The sequence below is a fragment of the Pezoporus wallicus genome, unplaced genomic scaffold (genome assembly GCF_028554395.1).
Source record: "Pezoporus wallicus isolate ANWC-B61680 ecotype Strahan unplaced genomic scaffold, APGP_CSIRO_Pwel_v1 contig_3019, whole genome shotgun sequence".
Lineage (NCBI taxonomy): Eukaryota > Metazoa > Chordata > Aves > Psittaciformes > Psittacidae > Pezoporus > Pezoporus wallicus.
In genome coordinates, this window is record NW_026639864.1 from 395,923 (window position 1) to 418,498 (window position 22,576).

General features: G+C 36.3%; 1 protein-coding gene across 1 annotated transcript in view; it reads right to left on the reverse strand.

Annotated features, from left to right (window-relative positions):
• Positions 1-2,636: 2,636 nt before the first annotated feature.
• Positions 2,637-22,576, reverse strand: part of DMXL1 (Dmx like 1) — a 75,327-nt gene continuing 55,387 nt past the window's right edge. The window contains exons 30-46 of the mRNA XM_057416677.1: positions 20,490-20,653; positions 18,877-19,013; positions 18,463-18,548; positions 16,462-16,663; positions 15,101-15,218; positions 13,953-14,015; positions 12,856-12,942; positions 12,096-12,217; positions 11,842-11,983; positions 7,499-7,549; positions 7,164-7,224; positions 6,425-6,552; positions 6,176-6,268; positions 5,620-5,711; positions 4,650-4,702; positions 3,393-3,610; positions 2,637-3,017 (exon numbers count right to left, since the gene is read on the reverse strand). Of these exons, the coding sequence (XP_057272660.1) occupies positions 2,793-3,017; positions 3,393-3,610; positions 4,650-4,702; positions 5,620-5,711; positions 6,176-6,268; positions 6,425-6,552; positions 7,164-7,224; positions 7,499-7,549; positions 11,842-11,983; positions 12,096-12,217; positions 12,856-12,942; positions 13,953-14,015; positions 15,101-15,218; positions 16,462-16,663; positions 18,463-18,548; positions 18,877-19,013; positions 20,490-20,653 (2,042 nt within the window). The 3' untranslated portion in view covers positions 2,637-2,792. The remainder of the gene's footprint in view (positions 3,018-3,392; positions 3,611-4,649; positions 4,703-5,619; positions 5,712-6,175; positions 6,269-6,424; positions 6,553-7,163; positions 7,225-7,498; positions 7,550-11,841; positions 11,984-12,095; positions 12,218-12,855; positions 12,943-13,952; positions 14,016-15,100; positions 15,219-16,461; positions 16,664-18,462; positions 18,549-18,876; positions 19,014-20,489; positions 20,654-22,576) is intronic.

Genomic DNA, 22,576 nt, shown 5'->3' on the forward strand with positions numbered 1-22,576 from the left:
CTAATCTATGATATTTTGAAAGGGACATTATCAACTACAAGCTATTTTGCCTGGACATGGAATTGTTGTTGACTAAGCACTGGCAAACAAAAAGTTTAAGCTCAATTTGTGCACATAGCTACTTCAAACACACAATCCCCCTGCGTAGCCCCTGTTACCCTTCTGTTTGAGTAACTCACATAGCAACAGGGAGAATGCATTAACTGCCAGCGGACAGAAGCCACTCGAAAAGTTTAAGGGCAGCAGCTGAAAGACTGCTGAGTTTAGTTTCTCCCCAATGACTAGATTTAAAGTTGAGAGTGTCCCTTTAAAAGTTTCATATACAACAGAAGTTAACTAATCGATTCCATCGTTACAAGAAAGTTACCAGTAATTTGACTTACAATAATTGTTAAACACCAATAAACATTATACAAGCAAACAACTCATTTTTAAATGAAGTAGCAGCAACATGGAACTCTTGAAGGTTGAGTTTCTGCAGGATTTATTGGGTAGATTATGAAGGTGTGGCAAATACATCTTGATTTTACATGATTTCATTTTGAGAGTAGTTTATGGCAACTATAAACATTATTGAAAAATGCCTGCTCACAGTCAGTACTTTTCTGGTATAAGCCTAAGTTTGCCAGGATTATTCACAGTGCAACTCTACTCAGAAAAAAAATGACAACATTGTATGTCTTGGCAAATTACATATAAAATCTGCTCAGTTTGCAGATGATAGGACAGCTTTTTGTGATTGCCAGTACAATAAACTGTGCGTGAAATACTAAAGCTAATGAGATATAAATATTTAAGGAAAAAACATCAAGGACATCATAATTATATAATATTGCCATGATGTTTGCACATTTTTCTTTTTTGAATGTAACTTTATTAGTTCAGTGGGTGCATAAAACTAATGCATGTAAATAAGCAGCAATATAGTCAGGGTTTCAGTTGATTCTCAAGGAGTGTGCTACTGTTAACGCCACCGTTTTCCTTCTTTGATAAGAATAAGGAATATTAGAAACTCAGCCACTGAGCAGATATAACATACACATTGGGCAAGTCTGGTAAGGTGGTATCACTTTTAGTCAGTCACTTTTCTGGTCCACCACTGTACTTAAACTGCTTTGATATCAATACTTATTTCAATGTGTAAGTGTCATAGAACAATTATACTGAACAGCTGTACCAGTTTGAAATGCTGTCACATGTTTCTTCATGGCAAAATATTCACATTCTTTTTATTGCACAATTTGAAAATTTAGGTTATGTGCATAAAAACCTTCATAGTGTTTGCACTGCAACCTGCGAAACATACATTTAAAATGACCTTAACATGTTTTACAAAATCTTTTTAAACAATTTTATATTCTTAAGAGAAAAGCATCCTGAGAATGTTACAAAGTTCATTTTGCAAGCCCTTCATTTCTGCTATGCTTTATTTATCCCCATAGTTTCTAATTTGACAAGTTTATTTTACAGTTAATATCTTGGTGCTATATTTCACAAAATATCTTTTTAGCAAAAAGTACACCATCGGCATTCAAGTAATCCAGCCTCACATCTAATTTACAAATTAAACCTTTGTCAGGCTCTCAAGTCAGGAAAAGTAAACCAAAATACTTACAGAAACAGTTTTAAGCTAACAAAACAAAAATAAAAGGCTTCATTAATAATTTGGTCAAACATTTAAGTTATGCAGTTTAATATTTTGGCAAAAAAAAACTAAACCAAAAACCCACCCATCTATCCTTTCCAAAATATTTTGTCTTTCATTTTACACCAGATGTAAACATACAGTACAAAGACAGTATTAAAGTACTTTGCTGTTGAAGTTTTTTACTTTTTCTGTTTTTGTAAAGTACTTAGGAAAAGCAGACAAACAAGAACATAAGTGCTAAGTATGAACTGAGTATCTTTGGGCTAAATAAAAGTCTTACTGGAAAAAATGTAAAAATAAATTATTATTTTATTCCCCTCTACAGACATGTAAATAAATAGTCTTTGAAGAAATTCTAGTGCCATATCCTAAAGCATTATCTTCCTGCATCTTTTTGATCAAGACTGAATCGCCACACAATCTTGACTATTTTACTAGGAAGATATATGTTAATATTTACAGATATTTGTAAAGGGAGTGTTCAGGGTAAAAAATATATTTCTTTTTAAAAGGTAAGCCTGCCATCCTGATGGCAGAGATTCAAGCTATAGCACAGAAGACAAGCCACAGAACATCCTTCAGTTTCTTACACCCTAGATCAGAGGAAGGAGATCAGGCAAGTTAGAGAGGTAAACAGCCTGGATTCCAGGAATGGAGACAGATAGTGGCTTATATGAATGCTTGCATGGCCAGGACTATCTATTCATACAGGCTTTCTCTTCTATACATAGGTAAAATATTTTAATGTCAGCTGACTACAGTTGAGAAGAGAGACAGTTGTAATAGTTGCCACAGTGAAACATTATCTGGTTTCCCTCTGGACAGAGGCCATGCCCAAGGTGGGAGTGTAACTACCTCAAAAGGAAGAGTAAACCACTTCAGCAACATCTTAATAGTATTATAACTATATAATTTGGAGCCATATATAGCTTTTTTTTAGGCAACAGTCAAAATCTGAAGAAAAAAGGCATCAGTACATCAGGGGCTTAAAGTTTCAGGTAATAAACATGGGGACAAAAAAACCCAAAAAGTGCATCTTTGTGGCACAAGCTATCATTGTGTATCTGCTTTGTTGGCTAGTTCCAGGAAAAGTATTTTCAGGGATGGTAGAAGGGGAATGTTACACACTGTTCTGAGAAAAATATTACATCATAAATTTCACATCATTTTTTAACACATCATTTAAAGGGCTTAATCTATCAGGCAAGATCCTCATCTTTACTGTTCCATCAGCACCACAGGAGAATATGTGATTTGCTGGTCCCGTCTCAATTTGCATGACTCCTGTCCCAATGTTTCTGAATAGAGACTGTCGAGCATGCTCATTGACGAAAGTGTGAAGAAGATTAAATGTAGACAGACTCCATACCTGAAAAAGCATCAAAACATCAAATTCTTATAAGGATAATTACTGTGATCTTAAAATTCACCAGTAATGAGTCATAGAGAAACTGGTCTAGATTTTGCATTAATTTTTCTGACATTGACTGTACATGAAAAGATAGGTAGCAATCTGTAATGACCCAGTTATAGAATATTAATACTCATTTTCTTTAATGAGTATATATGAGAACTACAGTAAGACCAACAAGGAGGACTGTGAGACTAAAATTTCATAATTACATTAGTAATAGTGAAAAGTCAGGGTTAAGAAAACATGACATATCGGATTATTACACACCTATGCAAGACTCTTTTTGAATTTACACTCCATCACCATCTGTTCCCTTCCCTTCATTAATACCTTTATGTTGCCTTCAGCAGATCCTGTGACAAAATACTCTTCTGTGGGATCAACAGCAATCGCTTTGACTGGAGAATCATGACTCTGGAGTAACTGTTGCTGCTGTTTTTGTCGAAGATCAATTATACATGTAAAGCCTTTTCTGCCTCCAGAGATTAACAGCTGATGTTTTGGAGCATATGCTAGCACAGTCGCTCCACTATCATGACAGATAAAAGCTGAAAACCAAAGCAAAGTAATTTAAATAAAACACAGTACTAACTTCAATTTTCTATCAAGCTGTAATGTTTCGAGACAGTAGCAACAGTTACTTTAGTAATCCAACTGACTACAACCAGTACATTTATTGCAGTACCATATATATTAAAGCCCAGGTTCACGTCAGACATCTTGAAGTTTCAGTATTCTCAAGCAGATGCAAACTGTATAAAAAAAATCCTTTTCTCGATCCCTGTGTAATCACAAATTGTTAAGCCTTGACCAGAAACAGACTCTTTTCAAGCTATGAAAACTTGAAATGCTTGATAATTTAAGGCGTAAGTGCCTTAAATGCTTGATAATTTAAGATAATGCTTAATAATTTAATACTCTCTAATGCTTGATAATTTAAGGCATGAGTTTCCTGTAAAAGATGTCCTCCTAAATCTCTTGCCCAAGTACCTTGCAAGTTTCAAATGGCTATTTTAGGTTCATAAAAAACAAGTCCTCGCACATTTTCCAAACACATAATGTTAACTGCAAGTGCTCAATGCTATCTTTATAGTACCAGTATTTGGTCTAACACTTAACTAATAAATTTTGAGTGGGGCCTCTCTGATTTATGAGTACAGACACAGCCACAGGAACCTTAAATTGAAGGGTGTGAATGCATATCCTGAAAATACGTACCTCATAACTGTGCTAAAAACTATAGCTTCTACAATGTTACAGCTATTGTTTTCTCAACATGCTAGTCACTACAAGCAGGAGTTGCTCACAATCTTTTAAAAAGGAACAGAAGTCACAGATGTCTGGCTGTCAAGGGCTGCACTTGTGCAAAGGCACAAGCTATGCAAAGGACGGTGCACATATCCATGAAACTAACCATTTGTATAAAGCACTAAATTTCTCAAGAATCTGTTTTTATATTCCTGCTGGTATGCTCAGGTCTGTGAAAGATGTTTCATTGCCAATATTTTCTACAATAACTTTTCTACATATACAAACACAATCACAGTGTGATTAAATATTTTGATGGTTTTATTTAATTTTACTTACCATGCACCAAGCTATTTGTAGGTGAAACCAAAGTATCCCAAAGGCAAATATTTCTGGGGGGGGGGGGGGGAATCCAAAAAAAAAAAAAAAAAATCAACAAGAAAAAAAACAAAACAGTTTTAATTCAGGAACAAATGCTCTGAAGTATTTTAACACTTTAAAAGTCATCTGAACCTTAAAGATTGTTTCAGGCATAGTCTGTAAGCAGACTTTCAATAATAACTTTTGAGCAGACTCCAAATTACTTTTGTAGTTGTACAAATACTGTAAGAACATGCACTGTACACAATCATTCCATGATTAATTTTTATCATAAAGGATTCATACTGAGATTACAATTTTTTTGTAGCTGAATTCACCTGAATGCTAGCAGGTTTTGCCATTTCTTGATCAAAACACACTTAGTAAGTGTGAAATGTAAACCTACGCCAACTCTCCACATCTACAAAAGTAATTTAAGACAGGCTTGTATGACTTGAACAGAATAGTTCAGTTGGAAGGGACCTATAATTATCCAACTGCCTAACCCTTTCAGGGCATACCAAAAGTTAAAGGCTGTTATTAAGGACATTGTCCAAATGCCTCTTAGGCACTGACAGGGTTGACCACCCTCTCAGTAAAGAAATTCTTCTTAAAGTCCAGTCTAAACCTTCCTGGCACAGCTTTGAACCAGTTCCACACGTCCTGTCACTGATACCAGCGAAAGAGATCAGCACCTCCTTCTCCACTTCCCCTACTCATATGGAACATGTATGGAGGATTTGTGCTTCCCTATGGAACCTCCTTTAATAGGCACATGGAATTTAGCTGCAAACATTGCTTCTCTCCCCCTCCCACAAAGAAGTAAAAAGAGCAGGAGTATTCATGTTTCTTTTAAACTGCTTGAGGAGAGTCATCAAAAGAAAATAAGACTGAATGAGAGAAAACATAGTACCACTTAATTTTTATGCGTTATCACAGCAGCTCTTACCTGTTGTCAGAAGACAATCCCGCTGTGGCTATCAAAGATGCAGAACTGATGAAAACAAAGTCATTGGCTGTCTTATTATGACACTGCCAAGTCTGAAAAATTGCAGTTTAGAAATTAATTACAAAAGTAATTGATTTTATGCAAGTATAAAATCTAGAGCTTCCTCAAGAATGTAAGCTGTTTAGAAGATAATTTAAGGAATGCAGACTTATAAAGGGATGTGAATGCCTTCTGATACTCTTTAATTTCTCACATAAATATACTTTCTAGTCCTGCATTTTTGATAATTAACAATTGACAATTATTAACAAGTCTCAAAAAAAAAAGTTATTTTAGATCTAACACTGCATTTTCTTCTTTCCAACTTAGTAAGTATGACTAGGATTTAAGAACTCAGCCATAATACAGATTACAAAATGTCAACATTGTATTGCTAAATCTTGATTAATATGGGTTATCAACACAGTTCCTGCCCTCTTCTAACTATTCTGAAGGAGGAAGGAAGTTAAGAGAGCACAACACAAGTTTATAGAAGAAAATTTAGTTTTCAGCTTACCAAATATGGCTTAGGTGAAGTTCCAGTAAGTGCACAACATTTCCAGTTTGTTTGATATAAACTTATATATCCATCAGCATCAACAATTCCAAACTGAAAGAGGTATTAATTGTAAATACATATGTACATATTATAGAGGAATTACCCACAATTCAGAGAAACACCTTAGATTTGAAGCATAGTTTGAAGCATTGTTTCTGCTAGTTTACAATTATATTAGAAGAGGGCAAGTACAGCGCTATCAGTTACCTTATTTCCTTGGTAATTGAATCTCATTCGAGTTACCCTTGAGTTCCCACCGGACCGAAAACATGTGATTTGCTGTGCATGACCCCATTCAAACATTCTTACACTTCCGTCTTGAGCACCTGTCAGGTCTGCAACAGAAAATATTTACATGACTTTTCAGAGATGTTGTAGCAGTTGAGCAGGAAGGTTGCTTCCAAAATGTTAAGAAATCTCACACCAGCCCATAACATCCTCAAAATAACTAGTTCCATACTATGTGCCACAGTAGATGGCATAATGTAGTAATGAGTACCACTGAAACTCAAAACTGTTTTAAGTTGTTGTTTAATGTATTCAAACATTATTGAACTGTACTTACTCATTGTTTAAGAACAATATTTAGATGGTACTGAAATAAAAAGCTCTTTACTTGGGACATAGTAATGTATCTTTTTCATACTATTTTTTACCTATTTTCATGCTTTTACCCAAGTCACAAATAAAATAGAAATAAGTACTTTTGTTCTTAAAAAAAAAACACCAAACAAAAAAAACCCCACTTTTTCTAAAGGCTATTCTATATCCCCCATACTTTCTCGGGGGGAAAGGAAAAGCCATTTCAGTAAAATAGGGCTTATAATCAACTTTAAAAACATACAGTATACTGCTGTGCTAGTACAAAATAGTATACTAAGAAACAGGGCCAGTAAGTTTATCATCTTTAGCTAACCTCTCTTTTTCTTGGCAAAACTGAACTTACAATATGGTAATGTTGGATGAGAAGCCATTCTTCTGACATTATTAATAGCCTTCTTGAGCATCTGTTCAATATACAGAATAAAAGAAAATTAAACAATACTACTGGAAAAGAATTTACTGAACTAGAATAATTACTGATCACACAGAACTGTTTCCTATCAAGATTCCTACTGAAAGCAAGTATTGGGGGTTTAGAAATGCAGACAGAAGTCAATTTCTTCAAGACTAGTGTAGATCTTAATACTTCTACAACTTTACACATCTAGGTAAATATTAACTTTTTCCCTCAGAGATTTATGGATCCAAATATAAACACTCCTTAGACTGCAGTCTTACCTCTTTTCTTGCCAATTCCTTTCTGATTCCATTAAATTTATTGGAATATTCCTGAATATTGTAAGATAAGCAAGAGAGAGGCAGAAGCATGTAAAGAAAGAGGTAAACAAACTTTAAAAGAAGTAAAAAATAGGAAGGAATATATTTGTTTTCAAGTCTAGTTAATTCATTGTCATTGACTGAAAAGTGATTATTTGCAGCCATCCATAATAAGCAATATACCTAACAACTGGTAAATCAAAGACTCTTCAAAAGCATTTCTAATTTTGCTAGTACAGATCCAATGGATTTTCAGTAGCACTTTGTTCCCAAATTCCAAACTTTGCTTAGAGCAAGGCACTGTACCAAGAATGCTGATTCTTAGCTGATTAATCCATAACTGGAAAGAGCTAAATAAATATAGTGGAGACATTAGACAGTTAAGATAAAAACCTCATCTAATTAAGTCCGACCCACAACAGGAAAGAAGTGGTAGAGGTTTTTCATCAGGGAAATTTATCTGTATTTTCCTTGCATGTCTCCTCCCTTCTTTTCTTTCTATTAATGTACATCAAGTCAAGCTTTCCTTCTTTTGTTTCCTGTTAGTTCCTCTCATCTGACTACTTTGAGGACTGTCTTCAGAAAATTGTTGGATTCAGTTTGCTCATGCATGTACTATTTACATGATATTTTGGAGGAGAAGAGGGCATAAATTCATATTTGTGCTAGGTTTTAACTTTAAATGATAGCACAAATAAAAGCTTGTGGCTAGAGCACTCAGTTTCAATAAAGCAGCATACCACCTTCTATGCATCAGTAACTAGCTGGCAGTGAACTTTCACAGAAACATGTAGGTTGGGAAAGACCTTTTAAGATCATCAAGTCTAACCCTGATTTTCAACTGCTCTAATTTTATATAGCATTTTGCCACTATTTTGTCACTGAAACAGTAGATAACAGATCAAGTATTTTAAGTATGCCATTCTCCCCGGCTTCCAATTATATCAGGGTGTGAACTGGAAGACTGGTACGAATAAATTATTTTTACTTGCTTCATATTACTAAATATGTTCCAAAGAATTGAAAAGCAATGTTTTCCAAACTTTCAGTTTGCAAACAAAAAGGAGGAAAGAAACACTTTCAGGGAAATAATTTATTTTCTTGTTAAAATTTCCTGGTATTTGGATTAGTGGAGTAATTGCAATCCTCTCAATCATATTTTGGCTGAATGTGGTTCTGGGTAACCTGATCTAGTTGAAGATATCCTGCTCACTGCAGGGGGGTTGGACTAGATGACCTTTGAAAGTCCCTTCTGACTCAGCCCATTCTAGGACTCTATGATTTTGGAAGATTTAGACAATATATGCATTATAAGACTTATGACAACAGAGGATTATATTCTTCAAACACTAGTCTATACACAAATCAGTAAAAAAATTGCAGTACTTGGCTCTCTAAACTTACAGTTTATCTCTGTGTAAGTGAAAGAAGAATTATTCATGCTCATTCTATTTCTTCCCCAAAATGAGGGGCTGTGTCAAGTTTTATACCTACTTTTACCCAGAAGTCAATGGAAGTAATTTTCCTTCATTCAACAAACAAGCATGCATCATGATCACATAATGCTTTGGAAAAATGCAAGCATATAGAAATGTGCCTTTGAAAGACTACACTAACATAAATCTCTGGTGCAGTGTCTGCGATTTAGAATCAAATCATAATCAAATGCAAATACTTCCAATTACCAATATAACTGGCATTTGATACTGCTAGCCTTCAGTCTCTCCTTAAGCATTTGATACTGCTAGCCTTCAGTCTCTCTTTAACAATAGCTGACGCCTAGAACACTGACTGCTTTGTTAGACAGTTGGGTGCTTTGGGCCTAATGTGCATTAAAACTGAAGAATAAAAAAGCTTAAAATTCAACCCACCTATTATTAAACTGGTGATTATTGGTATCAGTCATACCGGCTTGGAAGACAAACTGTTGGACATTACCTGAGTTTCAAAGCTGACAGAATGCACGATTTACTTCGGTACCCTCTTAGAAGCACCTCATGTAAGAACTGTGTAATCACACAGAATGATCTTGTGCTGAGCCTCCTTACTTACCTTGTATGAACTGTGCAAGAGGAAACAATGAAGGACAGTAACAGAAAAACCTTAAAGCTAAGGAAATATTTACTGCCCAAGTATTGTAAGTCCAATAGTTTCCCTTGCTGATGGAAGTGAAGCAAGACTGAAAAGCCAGTAATGGTAAAGAACAGTGCACTGTATTTATTAAATGGTCTGCCAATTATGGAAAAGCAAAGATCAGAACAAGGATCAAAAGCAGTATCTGAAGAAACAAAGTAACAAATAGTAGCAAAAGAAAGATTTTGGAGAAGCTGGTTTTCCTCCAGATTTGAGTCTTTCAACAGTAAATATATTTCCTCCCAAGAGTCCCTGTATCTTCCTTCATTTACTTTGTCCTTCATTCAGTACCTTTGCTGCTCTCCCTAGGGGGCAGATGTCAACATATGCTATGGCTAGCTCTCTGCCGAAGTCAAGCAGCATGCCACACAGAACGTAGGTCTGAAGTTTGATGGCAAACACATTCAACACAAGCACAGCCATATTTCCTTAGGTAAAGCTTTGCTACATATAAAAGGTCGCGTAAGAATAGTTTACATTAATAGATTATGTAATTACTTTAAGGAACACACACAAAAATTCTGTACATCTCTCTGCGTGTATACATACATACACATATATGAATATATAAAAATAGAAGTGAGAGGAGAAAGTGGCAAAAGCATTCAAAGAATACTTGCAGAAGACACCCAACTGTAAAACCAGAGCTGCAAAACTGGCAACAAGGATCAGTAGTTCCTAAACAGAAGGGAGAGGTGTAGGTACTGGCACAATACCCACTTCCATATGTGGGTAACATCATCACTCTTATAATACTCATTCCTTATTTACTACTCCTAATCACCAAATCATTTAAAAAATCAACTACAATATGAATTCACATTTTATTCTTCTACCACTTATGGACTTCCTGTGAGCTGTTAAAATGTCGCAAAGCGCAGTCAAGTCACAAGACTTAATGTATTCAGTTATCCAGGAAAACTCCACATCTACGTGCAGACATGTCATGAGGTATAGGTGTCTTGTCGGACCATTTCAGTTAAGTGGCTCAAAAAAAGCATCTCCCAGCTAACTATTCAACAGATCTGCATTATTAGAGAGCATCTACGGTGCATAGTAACCAAGTACGTCAATGGCCAGACTAGAATTATCATTTTATCTGAATTAGATCTGAGCTAAGAGCTTTTTGCTCAGGGGAAGGCTTCACTCCAGAGACACAATTTATTTCTAAAAGTAAGAGCTCCCCTTGTGCTCATAGAGATATCATCTCTACGAAAAGAAGGCTCAATTTACTCAGGTGGACATAGTCACACTTCACTGGGTGTCCCTCTCTCTAGTGTATTTCAGAAATGCTGAGCAGTGAAACTGATTGTCTCATCTAAACCATGACCTTCAGAAGTGAGATATTTAATAATGCTACTACGTAGGGTTATGGCAAAACTACACAGCAATTCAAAGACAACAGAGCTGACAACAGCTTTGGAGATAAACAGTCATACATCAGCATGATGTGCAGTTCAAACTACACATGATGTTTGCAGCTGATCCTGTTTTTGCAGTCCTGGCTTCCCTATTTTTATGAAAACCAAGGACCCCATTTTCCTCAAATTCAAGCTGCTCAGTTTCCAGAGTTTAACTCATTTCTTTCGAAGCCAGTGAAATCTGCTTTAGGATTTCATTCACTGTCCTTTCCACAATACAGGCTTCTACTAGTAAACAGTGTATTACAGTGGTACTTGGTATTAGAGAAGAAGTTGGTATTTACTTTTAAATAAAAACTGGAATAGTCTGGAACTCAGAATGAAACTTAAGATTATGCTTAAAATGAAAATCTAGCTCAGTATTTTATACAAATACCTAATCTTCACAAATTTACATCCTGAAATCTCCTGAATATATGCTTTTTAGATACAGCATTGGCTTCAAGTCATTAGAGAACACTTCATGCTACAAATTCTTACCTGAACCCTGAATCTTTATTTTTAAACAATGTATCTTAAGTAAAGAAAGCAAATACAGCTTCACTAAAAAGTCTGGCTTGCTTTGGTGTATCTTGAATTCTGTGCAGTATTTTAACTTATTAATCAGATAAAAATTCCGGCTCACCTTGGTGACATACAAAAGAAACATCTACTTACATGCTAACTGTAAAATAAAACCAGCAACACTGAGAACACAAAAGGAGAGAAGTAGACAGAGTACATAAGGCTAATCTTTGACAAGCAACTTACCACAGATGCACCCCTGCCAGTTTGTGTACTACCAAGCCAAGGCATATTGATAGGTGTGCCGGGATTACTATGAGTATAGGGAGTGGTTCCCTGAACATTTACCAGATCATCACGAGCATGTATAACTAAGAAATCATCAGCCCTATAAATGAAACAACATAAGTTAGATTCCAAACAGAAATATCAAATACCATGCTTTGTTACACCAATTTAAACACAGTCAAACTGTTATTTTAGAAACAGAATAAGTATACCCTTTATTTTCTATTTCCACATCATCATCAACCCAGGTATAGATTTGTGTAGCTAAAATTGCAGAAACATCTAATTCTTGTATGTCATGACTCGATGCTATTGCAATGCAGTTCCGATTAGCCTGGAAAAAACATAGCACACATTAAGGCAGTTACAAACGGAATACTCAAAAGGGTGCTTTTTGAAAGATTTTCTCTTGTTATGGTACAATTGTTTGCAAAAACATATGCAATCAATTTATAAAACCCAAATATTTATGTCTCCAAATCTATTTAAACTGTCTAATCTTGACACTTCCTTTCTAAAAGTCTATTTACATCTGGGATAGCATCACACACTATCTCAAACAGTTCTAGTTTCTTCTTGCTTACAAGAGGTCACTATACTACAATGCTTGCAACCAAGCTCCTCTTCTCCACTTCTTAAGGCTTAAATGGTTAAACAGGAGAAGAAAAGATGAATTCCTGGTTGCCTTCAATAGAAAAAGAAAAATATTCCTACACACAAGCTTAAAAAAAAGTAGAGCCCACCTCTCCCTTCTCTCAATCCACTGCACAAGAGAAAAAAAGACAATCTGTAGTAGAACTGTTTAACTATGAAAAGATAATTACAAAGTGCTTTAGAGAAGGAAGTGCTAAGAGTCAAAGCTGTAGCAGCATGGCTGGCAAAGGACCTCTCACCCATGCACAATAGGACTACAATCTGTTTATCAGGTGGAAGTACAACACAATTAGATTATCCTACCTCCTTTAAACTCACCTTATTGACTGCAAAAGCAGTAATGATGTCAGACTCTTTATGGATTATTCTTGCCTTGCTTCCTGGGTATCCTGTATCTGTTTCTACCTGTATTTAAAAGCAAAGCGTGTTTAAATGCAAACGTCTAAGCAACAGTGCTTTTAACTGGAAGAAGAGAGACCAAACACCAGATAATATGAAATTTCATCTATTTTTTTCTCAATTTTAAGTCTAAGAAAATATGACAAATGTAACCTGCAAACACCTCTTTCATGTGTAACAATGTAGCTTCCCACTGCCATGCTGGGTTTGCCACAGCAACACAGAAATGTTAATTTGTCACAGAACTCACAGTACTTTGTCCATTCTCAAGTTTTTCAACTTAAGAATGCTAAAAACCAGTGAGACTCCATGCACACTTGGGGTGCTAATAATGAAAGATTGATTCCAATTTCTTGCTAATACTGTTTTATTGCATAGTTAATAACAACAAGGTAGTCTACAAACACCACAGTGTTTTCATTTGTCATTTGTATCTTCTCACCAGTTTTGTAAAAGAATACTGAAAAATAAAGTGTTTTCAATTCTAGGCATAATATTATACCTTTTTCATCTTTCATACCAATCTTTCAAGAAAGTCACTATAAAGTTGTTACACAGTTCACTTTCAACCATCTTAAAACTAAGGCTCAGCAAAAATTTCTAGTAGCAAACTACTATCATACTAACAAACTGCTCTGACTTCAGTTAACTACCTCTATTTACAGGCAACTATGCTCGTCAGCTCATATTGGTGAAAGGTCCTGTATGTACTACGTTCCTACAGTACTACTAATTTTTTGTCACATAGGCAAATCTCAGTCTCAGCTCTTCAACCGGTATAGCTGTGGAGTTTGATAATAGATACTGTTCTTCCCTGGTTGTTTAATCTAGCTTTCTAAGATACATTTAGCTTCAGATAGGCTCTATAACAGTTTAACCGAATCTCTTGCAAAACTATATTTTTGTCTTTTTCTTATCAGCAAAGATATTTTAAGGGAGATCAGATCAGCACCATTTCAAAAAGGAAATATTTCATGATGTAAGGTCTAACTAACTTGAGCGTTACTACTATGTACCTTATTGATGATGGGCTCCTCCACCACAGAATTTTTCATGGTTTCATTGTGCTCCTCTAATGACTTCACCAAGGAAAGAATAACCACAGAACAGAAAATATAGATAAGACATAACATGCAAGGTATCAAGGACAGCTTTAAGTCCTCTTTGTTTACACCAACAGAGAACAACTGAAACACAACACTATGTCTGCATTCACATACACCCTTATTTTATATAGTAGCAGTAATTAGATTCTAAATGCTATATTCAGTACATAAGACACTGATTTACCTATTCTGTATTGGAACAGCACCTTATCCATCTCAAAAGTATAATTTACTAAAAAATAAGTGATCTCCACTGACATTTTATCAGTGACAAGAGGATACAAAATATAGCCAACACAACTACGCTATGTAAGACTGCCAATGATCCTATTTGAAAACATATGAAGCACATCTGAAATACTCCAAAATACTTTTCCATACAGCATAGCAACATGGCTGCATTAACACAGGACATGACCAGAAATGGTGCATTTTTAAAGGACAAGAAAAAATGAAAAATTTTCCTTTTAACGGCAGCGCGCAGTGAACACAATTAGACACAAATAAACAAGCTAATATTCTAGCTGTGACAGGACAAAGATTAGCTCACACTGTACTCTTTGCTGCCATGGCTTTACTAGTCATGAATACTTTCTCCTGCATTTTTTGAACTTGCTCAAATCTTGTTTCTCCTATGTTTTTACTAGTCCATATTTTTCTGTAATAAAAGTGATTCATTCAAATTATTGGGAGTAAATAGAAATGGAGCAACTAAGGAAAGAGGGGGAAAAAACAAAACAACAAAAAACTCCATTACAGAACCACAGCTCTAAAAGATTTAACTGAATCTGGAACCCAGAATCCAGCTAGACACTGGAACAAGTTATCAGGGACAGAAATATTAACTGTTTTTCTTACTAAAATTGAATAGTAACATGATTTTTGTTTTCAGTGAAACAATGGACAAAGATTTTCAAAATGGAATACTGCCAATTTAAAGCCACAGCCAAGTGGATATCTAATTGTGCTCTAGAAAGTAAACAGATTAGACAAATAACTTAAGTAAAACCTTAGAGATTGACCTGCAATATTTTATGCATCTTATATAAGATACTAACCTCATTAAGGCATCGCTTCTTTGCGAAAATATTTCTGATAAAGGTTTCCTGGATTTCTTCCTGTTTAACCAGATACTGCCAGAGCCTCTTCACTGATAGTGCAGCATGACTGTCAGATCTAAAAAGCCCAGTTAAAATAAAAATTTACATCACAATCATAAGACTGCAATATCTTCTAGTCTAATCAAGCTATAGTCAGAAGACATGCTCAAGCAAAACTACAGGTCTCTAAACTCTGAACAGGACCTATTCAGAAGCATTCTGGTACCATCTTCCTGGCAAACCTATGTATGAGATGAAATGCAAAAGAAAGATAGAAAAGAACATGTAGCATTTATACCTCCTATCTTGAGACAAGTGAGAAAAAACTCTTCAAGAGATTACAGAACAATAAGGTCAGCATAATTTGTTAGCCCACCTCATTCTTTACAATGTGGATCATTTTTGTTTATTGCTAATGAGTACTTCATTCACATGGAAAATGAATGACTAACACTTCCGGCTAGGAACACATCAATTACATAGCATCTCTGAAACAATCATGACTTTTCAGTAACAAAATTGGAAGGACTGTAGAATCAGATCAGACTTCAAATATTTATGCTTATCCATAGAAACTGTATATTCAAGCATAATTGTAAATACAAATATAACTGCTTATGGTAGGCCAAAAAATATCAAACCCTGAACCACTTTAAATCACAATTTAAAAACAATGCCAGCCAGCAGATACATGTTAAACTGCTCCTTTTTAATCAACTCAAGCTACTAAAATCGTGACAACTGGGTGGTATTTTACAACAGAAAGACAAACTTTCTGTTGATTCTGCAACCACAGGTGACAGCATTATTAGAAAAAAAAATTTAAAAAAAAAAGAATCTACTTGAAATTGATAATTTAAGAAACTGAGCACACTTTTCTGGCTGAACATGCAACTAGGTGAAGTCACAGCTATGCAAATATTATATAAATATCTCTTCTCTGATTTTATGACAAGATATTGGTAAGTACATACTTCTATTCCTTCCAGAGACAGGGAAATTATTTAATTCATTTTCACTCATCCTTAATTATCTCTCAGAGCAAATTTGCAAATCTGCTATTATTTTACTGTGAACCATAGTTCTTCCACAGAGATATCAAATCCAGTACATTCTGCTTCAATAAAAAAACTTTTAAAAAAATTGTAACCTGTGATTTTCTTTTCCTGATCTTACTTAGGACCAGTGATATATGAGTTCTGACGTGTACCCACAACTCCAGAAATTGGAATTATATTGTTATCACAGTTATGGTTTATCACATGCATTAACAGTATACTAAAGATACTATAGTCACTGTTTATAGAAATTAGGCACACCTGAATGGAGTGTTTGTAGGCTCAAGTAAAGTTTTGTGGCGAAGCAATGCAGGACCAGCAGCTAGGATATCTTCAGAAGCATGAACTGAAATATAATGTTGAGGTGGACCCCCATATAGCTCAAGATGTCGGAGAAGAACCTGTTCCCAGCGCTGTAGCATTTTCAACACTGCATGGCATATTGGGGAGCTAACTGGAAGCTCTAGAAAAACAAGAATAATAAAAAACCCTTCCTTCTTCATTATAACCTTGACAAAGATAATTCCAGAGGTGAAGGCTGAAGTGTACTTCACATATCTCCAAAAATAAGCTTTATTCAAACCTCAACTTGGTATTTGCAAGTTAAAAAAAAAATAATAATGAACTGCTCTGTGCTAAAGAGGGGAACAGACTTCTCCAGTGCTGACGTATTAAATACCATGGAACAGATCCTCCTGGAAGCTATGTCAATGCACGTGGATGACAGGCAGCTGACCTGAGAAAACCAGTAAGGCTTCACAAAGGGCTAATTGTGCCTGACTAACCGAGTAGCATTCTATGATGGACTGCCTGCAGTGGTGGGCAAGGGAAGAGCAACTGATGTCCTTCACTTTTGACTTCTGTACAGCCTTTGACACGGTCCCACACAACATCCTTACCTCTAAATTGGAGCAATATGGATTTGACGGGTGGACTATTTGATGGATAAGGGAACTGGCTGAATCACTGCATCAAAGAGTTTGAATTAATGGTTCTATGTCAAATTTAAATCAGCAAGAAGTCCCTCATGGGTGCATATTGGGATCTGTACTCTTCAACGTATTTGGTAATGATATAGGCAATGGTAGGGAGTGCCTCAAGTTTGTAGATAACACCAGGATGAGTGATGCAGTTGACTTACTAGAGTGAAGGGATGCCACTCAGAGGGACCTTGACAGGTTTGAGGAGTGGGACCCTTGGGAACCTCCTGAAGCTCATTCACAAGAACAAGTGCACCTGGATCAGGGCAATCCCCAGCAATACAGGCTGCGGGTGGGGGTGAAGGTATTGAGAGCAGCCCTGTCGAGAAAGACTTAGGGATACCAGTGATGAAAAATTGTACCTGAGGAAACAAATTTGTATTTGCAGACCAGAAAGCGAATCGCATCCTGGGCTGCATAAAAAGATGGGCACCCAGTAGGGTGAGAGAGGTGATTCACGCCCTCTTACTCATTCTCACGAGACCTCTCCTGAAGTATTGCATCTAGCTCTGGGATTCCCAGTACAAGATAGTCGTGGACCTACTAGAGCAGGTCAGAAGGTTGGAACACCCATTCTATGAAGAAAGGCTGACACAGAGTTGTTCAGCTTTGAGAAGGTCTCCAGGGAGACCTTATTTCAATACTTAAAGGGGACTTAACAAGAACAATGGAGAAAGACTTTACCAAGGCCTGTACTGATAGCAGAAGGAATAATGGTTTCAAACTAGAAGAGAGTATGTTTAGATTAGACAGAAGGAAGAGGTTTTTTTGCAATGAGGATGGTGAGAAACCGGAGCAAGTTGCCAGAGAATTTGCAAATTCCCCATCCCTGAAAGTGTTTAAGGCCAGGTTAGGTGGGGTTTTGAACAACATGATTTATGAAAGATGTCCCCTGTCCATGAGAGATGGGTTGGACCTCTCTTTAAAGGTCTCTTTCAAACTATTCCACAATTCTATGAAAAAGCAAATAATGTAACTTGAACTACAAAAAAATGTAAGGTTTCCACCAAGAAATAAATACTGCAAACATTCTTGTACAACTAACATGCAAAAAAAAACCCTACATATGCAGACTTCTGCTAACTAGTATTTCTTCTCACACAGACATCTTGTCCACCCATCATTTCATTTCACAGACATACTTATGTGATATATATTATTACAAGATCATAAAAAGAAAGAACTTTTGAGCTATAAATAAAGCTATGACATACATATTATTCAACACATTACTGATTTTAAGTGTGGCTAAGTATAAAAAGACAACTCTGCTGCTTATTACCTGAAAGGTCATGTCCAACCAAAGGGTAGAAAGTCTTCAAATTGTGAAGTACCAGCTGAACCATTGCCAATCTCATCAGTGACCAACTAACAAGAAAGCACTAGTAAGTCATTTACTAATAGGAAAAGAAATTTTTCATTTATTCATGGTTAGGATTTAAATTTAGAGCTTTAAATCCTCATTATAAACTGCTGAAAACTACAAACCATGTTTCAGGATATTATAATTTCTCTGAATTCAGAAGTCACTATACCAAGTATTAATAAAATTATTATTATTGTGAAATATTAACTACTGTCTGGATAATGCACTGTCATGAAAAATGAAGTAACTAGTTTATTATCTCAAAAGTAAAAGACCAGAAATGCAAGTCTAGCCATTACAGAATATCTTGCATTCTAAAGAGTTACTTACCTGTATGAATTTGAATTAGAATGTTCTTGATTATGTGAATTTGATGCAAACACATCTCCATCAATATCTTCATCATCACCACTTTCCTGACTTTCTTCTGAATCATATTCCACTCTACATTTTGATGGAAGAAAAGGCTAACAATTTAAACAATATTCCTTGAGTATCTTTTACCAATATTTAGTTTTAAATTATCTTTTAAAAAATGCACCATTATAGTATCTAATGCCTTTTACAAAATACACCATTATAATATCTAATTCCTTTTACAAAAAAAGCAGACAATATCTTACAGTTAGTAACATTTGGAGTTTGTACCTCATGAGAGGGTAACTGTCCATGAGCACTGCCTACTTTAACAGCTCTTTTACATGACTTAAAACTTGAATGCTGACAATGAAATTACTAGCAGTTTTCCAATTTATATTTTGCTTTAGATTCACATCAGATATATCAAATAACAAATAGAGCTTGTTATTTGTCAGAGAAGCCAAAACCCCCAGTGTATATTCTGTAGCTCTTCTAATGGCTCAATGACTAAACAACAAGAAAATCCTATCCCCTGCCTATAGTGTTCAACGATTACAAGCCCACTATCAGGGCCTCACTGAGTTAAGTATTTGCATTTCCTTGCTCCTAAATTACTGCTTATGTATTTTTTTTGCAGATACAGAATCACATAACAGCTAGGGTTGGAAAGGACCTTAAGATCATCTAGTTCCAATCCCCCTGCCATGGGCAGGGACGCCTCACACCAGACCATGTAACCCAAGGCTCTGTCCAACCTGGCCTTGGACACCGCCAGCAATGGAGCATTTACCACTTCTTTGGGCAAGCTGTTCCAGGGCCTCACCACCCTCACAGTAAAGAACTTCTTCCTTAGGCCTAACCTGAATTTCCTCTGTTTAAGTTTGAACCCATTACCTCTTGTCCTACCCACTACAGTCCCTAATGAACAGTCCCTCCCCAGCATCCTTGTAGGTCCCCCCTTCAGATACTGGAAGGCTGCTATGAGGTCTCCATGCAGCCTTCTCTTCTCCAGGCCAAACAGCCCCAACTTTCTCAGCCTATCTTCATACAGGAGGTGCTCCAGCCCCCTGATCATCCTTGTGGCCCTCCTCTGGACTTGCTCCAACAGCTCCATATGGCTAATATTTAATACAGAAATGTACCATACAACTCCATGCAATTATGTAGCTTTCTACAAAGGAAAATCTGCCACAGCAGACTTGACAAATGGCAGCATAATTTGATTTCTAGTAAGTACACATATTCATTTCACCTATTTGAAATAGACTATAAAAAGCTACTCACATTTTCCCATTTATCTAAATATCTGATCCATCATTAACTATACATTTATATTCTGCAACTGTAAAAAGCAATGTTTTGTTCAGACAATTATCTGAAAACAAATTTACTTTGTAACAAGTTTTTAAAACAGCTGTTTCAAAAATACGTATAGTGTGTTAGAAAAAGGTAAAGATGAGTAATAAAAACAGGCAGCTTATCACACATGTAAACTGATACCTAGAATAAAGACTAATTAAAAAAAAAATCATCATTCCATGAGTGACAGAAGAAAATTAATTGTCATAAGAGCAAAAAATTACCTTTGCAATGAAATAATCCCAGATGCTAAGCTCAGGAGGAATAAATCTTTCTTTGTAAGATGAAGACTCTTGGTCTACCAATGGCAATGCAGGCAACTGAGAACTCTCTTTTGGAGCTGTTTTTGATGACAGTCTGTAATGTTTTTGCTGTTTCTCTCCATCATCTACAGAGGAAGAAAATACAGTATGTTGCTTTAAATTGTCTGCTCTTCCTCCCTACTGATTTTAATAAAGGGGTTTATAATGGAAAACAAAAATATTCCTTGTTACATTTTTCAGAATTTTATCTTAACATTTGTGTAGCAAATAAGCATAGACAATGTTAATTCCCAAATTTGCAAAACTAATATGTAACTAGAACTCTAGAAGGGGAAAATCGCCACGACAAATAGTACAGTAGAATACACCCATAACTGTGGGAGAAGCATTCTTCCTAACAAAGATGACAAATATTGTTGCTTGAGCAACAATACTGCAAAACTAAATTACTTTAATAAGCACTACTCAATACTGATTTTGCTTGATTTTTAAGACCAGGTATGAATTTTGTCTTTCATAATTTATACTGCAAATATCCAAGACTGTCACTCCTAATCCAAGTTTTAACTCCATGTCTCCTTCCACAGAAGTGTGTACTTTTTTCTAAATTGTACAATTTTGATAAATCTGTATGTCCTGAGAATATATTTCTCCAGCAAATACAGAAGATTCCTAGGAAGATTATGGAGTGAATCCTTCATAAACCCTCCATAGGGGGCTATCACAAGTCAAATCAAGCACGTGATCGGGAAAAGCCAGCATCAATTCACTAGGGGCAAACTGTGCTTGATAAACCTGATCACCTTCTACAACAAGGTAATTTGCTCAGCTGGTGCTGGCTGGGCAGTGGAAATGTCTACCTGGATTTCTCCAAGTCTTAAAAGCACAAGTTTCCCACACCCTCCTCCTACAGAAGCTCATGCGTTATGGTCTCAATGAATGGACTGGGCAGTGGGGGGTGAAGTGGCTGACTGGCTGCACCCAGTGGTGAACAGCTTACTTTCCAGCTGGTGACTTGTCACTAATGGGATCCCCCAGGGATCAATATTGGGCCCAATGTTGTTCAGTGTCTTCATAAATGATCTGGAAGATGGGACTGAATGTACCCTGATGAAGTTCGCCGATGATACCAAACTGCATGGGGAACTGGACACTTCAGAGAGGAGAGCCACCCTGAAGGATGACCTGGATAGGCTGAAAGAGTGGGCTAACAGGAACCTTATGAAGTTCAGCAAGGACAAGTGTAAGTTTTAAGTCCTGGGAAAACACAATCCAGGATTGCACCAGACTGGGATCTGCCTGGCTATGGAGCAGCTCTGTGGAAAGGGACCTGGGGGTCCTAGTGGACAATCAGCTCATTATGGGTGAACAGTGTGCAGCAAAGAAGCCAACAGGATGCTGGGTTACATCAACATCAACAATGAAGGCCAAAAGGATGCTGGGTTACATCCACAAGGGCATCACCAGCAGAGATAAAGATGTAACTGTCCCACTCTACTCAGCACTTGTCAGGCCACATCTGAAATACTGTGTCCAGTTTTGGTCCCTGCTATACAAAAGATGTGTCTAGGGAAGGACTAGGAAGATGACCCAAGGGCTGGGAAGCTGCACAACAAAAGCCTGAGAGACCTGGGTTTGTTCAGCCTGGAGAAAAGGCAGCTCAGGAGACACCTTATCACTGTGTTTCATTATTTAAAGGATAGCTACAGAGAAGATGGAGACTGCCTTTTTAAAAGGAGTCACATGAAAAAGATATGGGGCAATGCGTACAAGTAATTTTAGAGAGATTCCAAGTGGACACAAGAGGAAATTTTTTCACACTGAGAACAATCAGCCACTGTAATAATCTCCTTTTGGAGGTGGTGGATTTACCAACATTGGACACTTTTAAGATTCAGCTAGGCAGGGGGATAGGCCACATAGCCTAGGTCATGCTTTGCCTAGAAAGGTTGGACCAGATGATCCGTGAAGTCTTTTACAACCTGGCCTTGTATGATTCTATTTTAACTAATAAAATCCAGTGGACACCTTAACAGGGAAGGACTGAT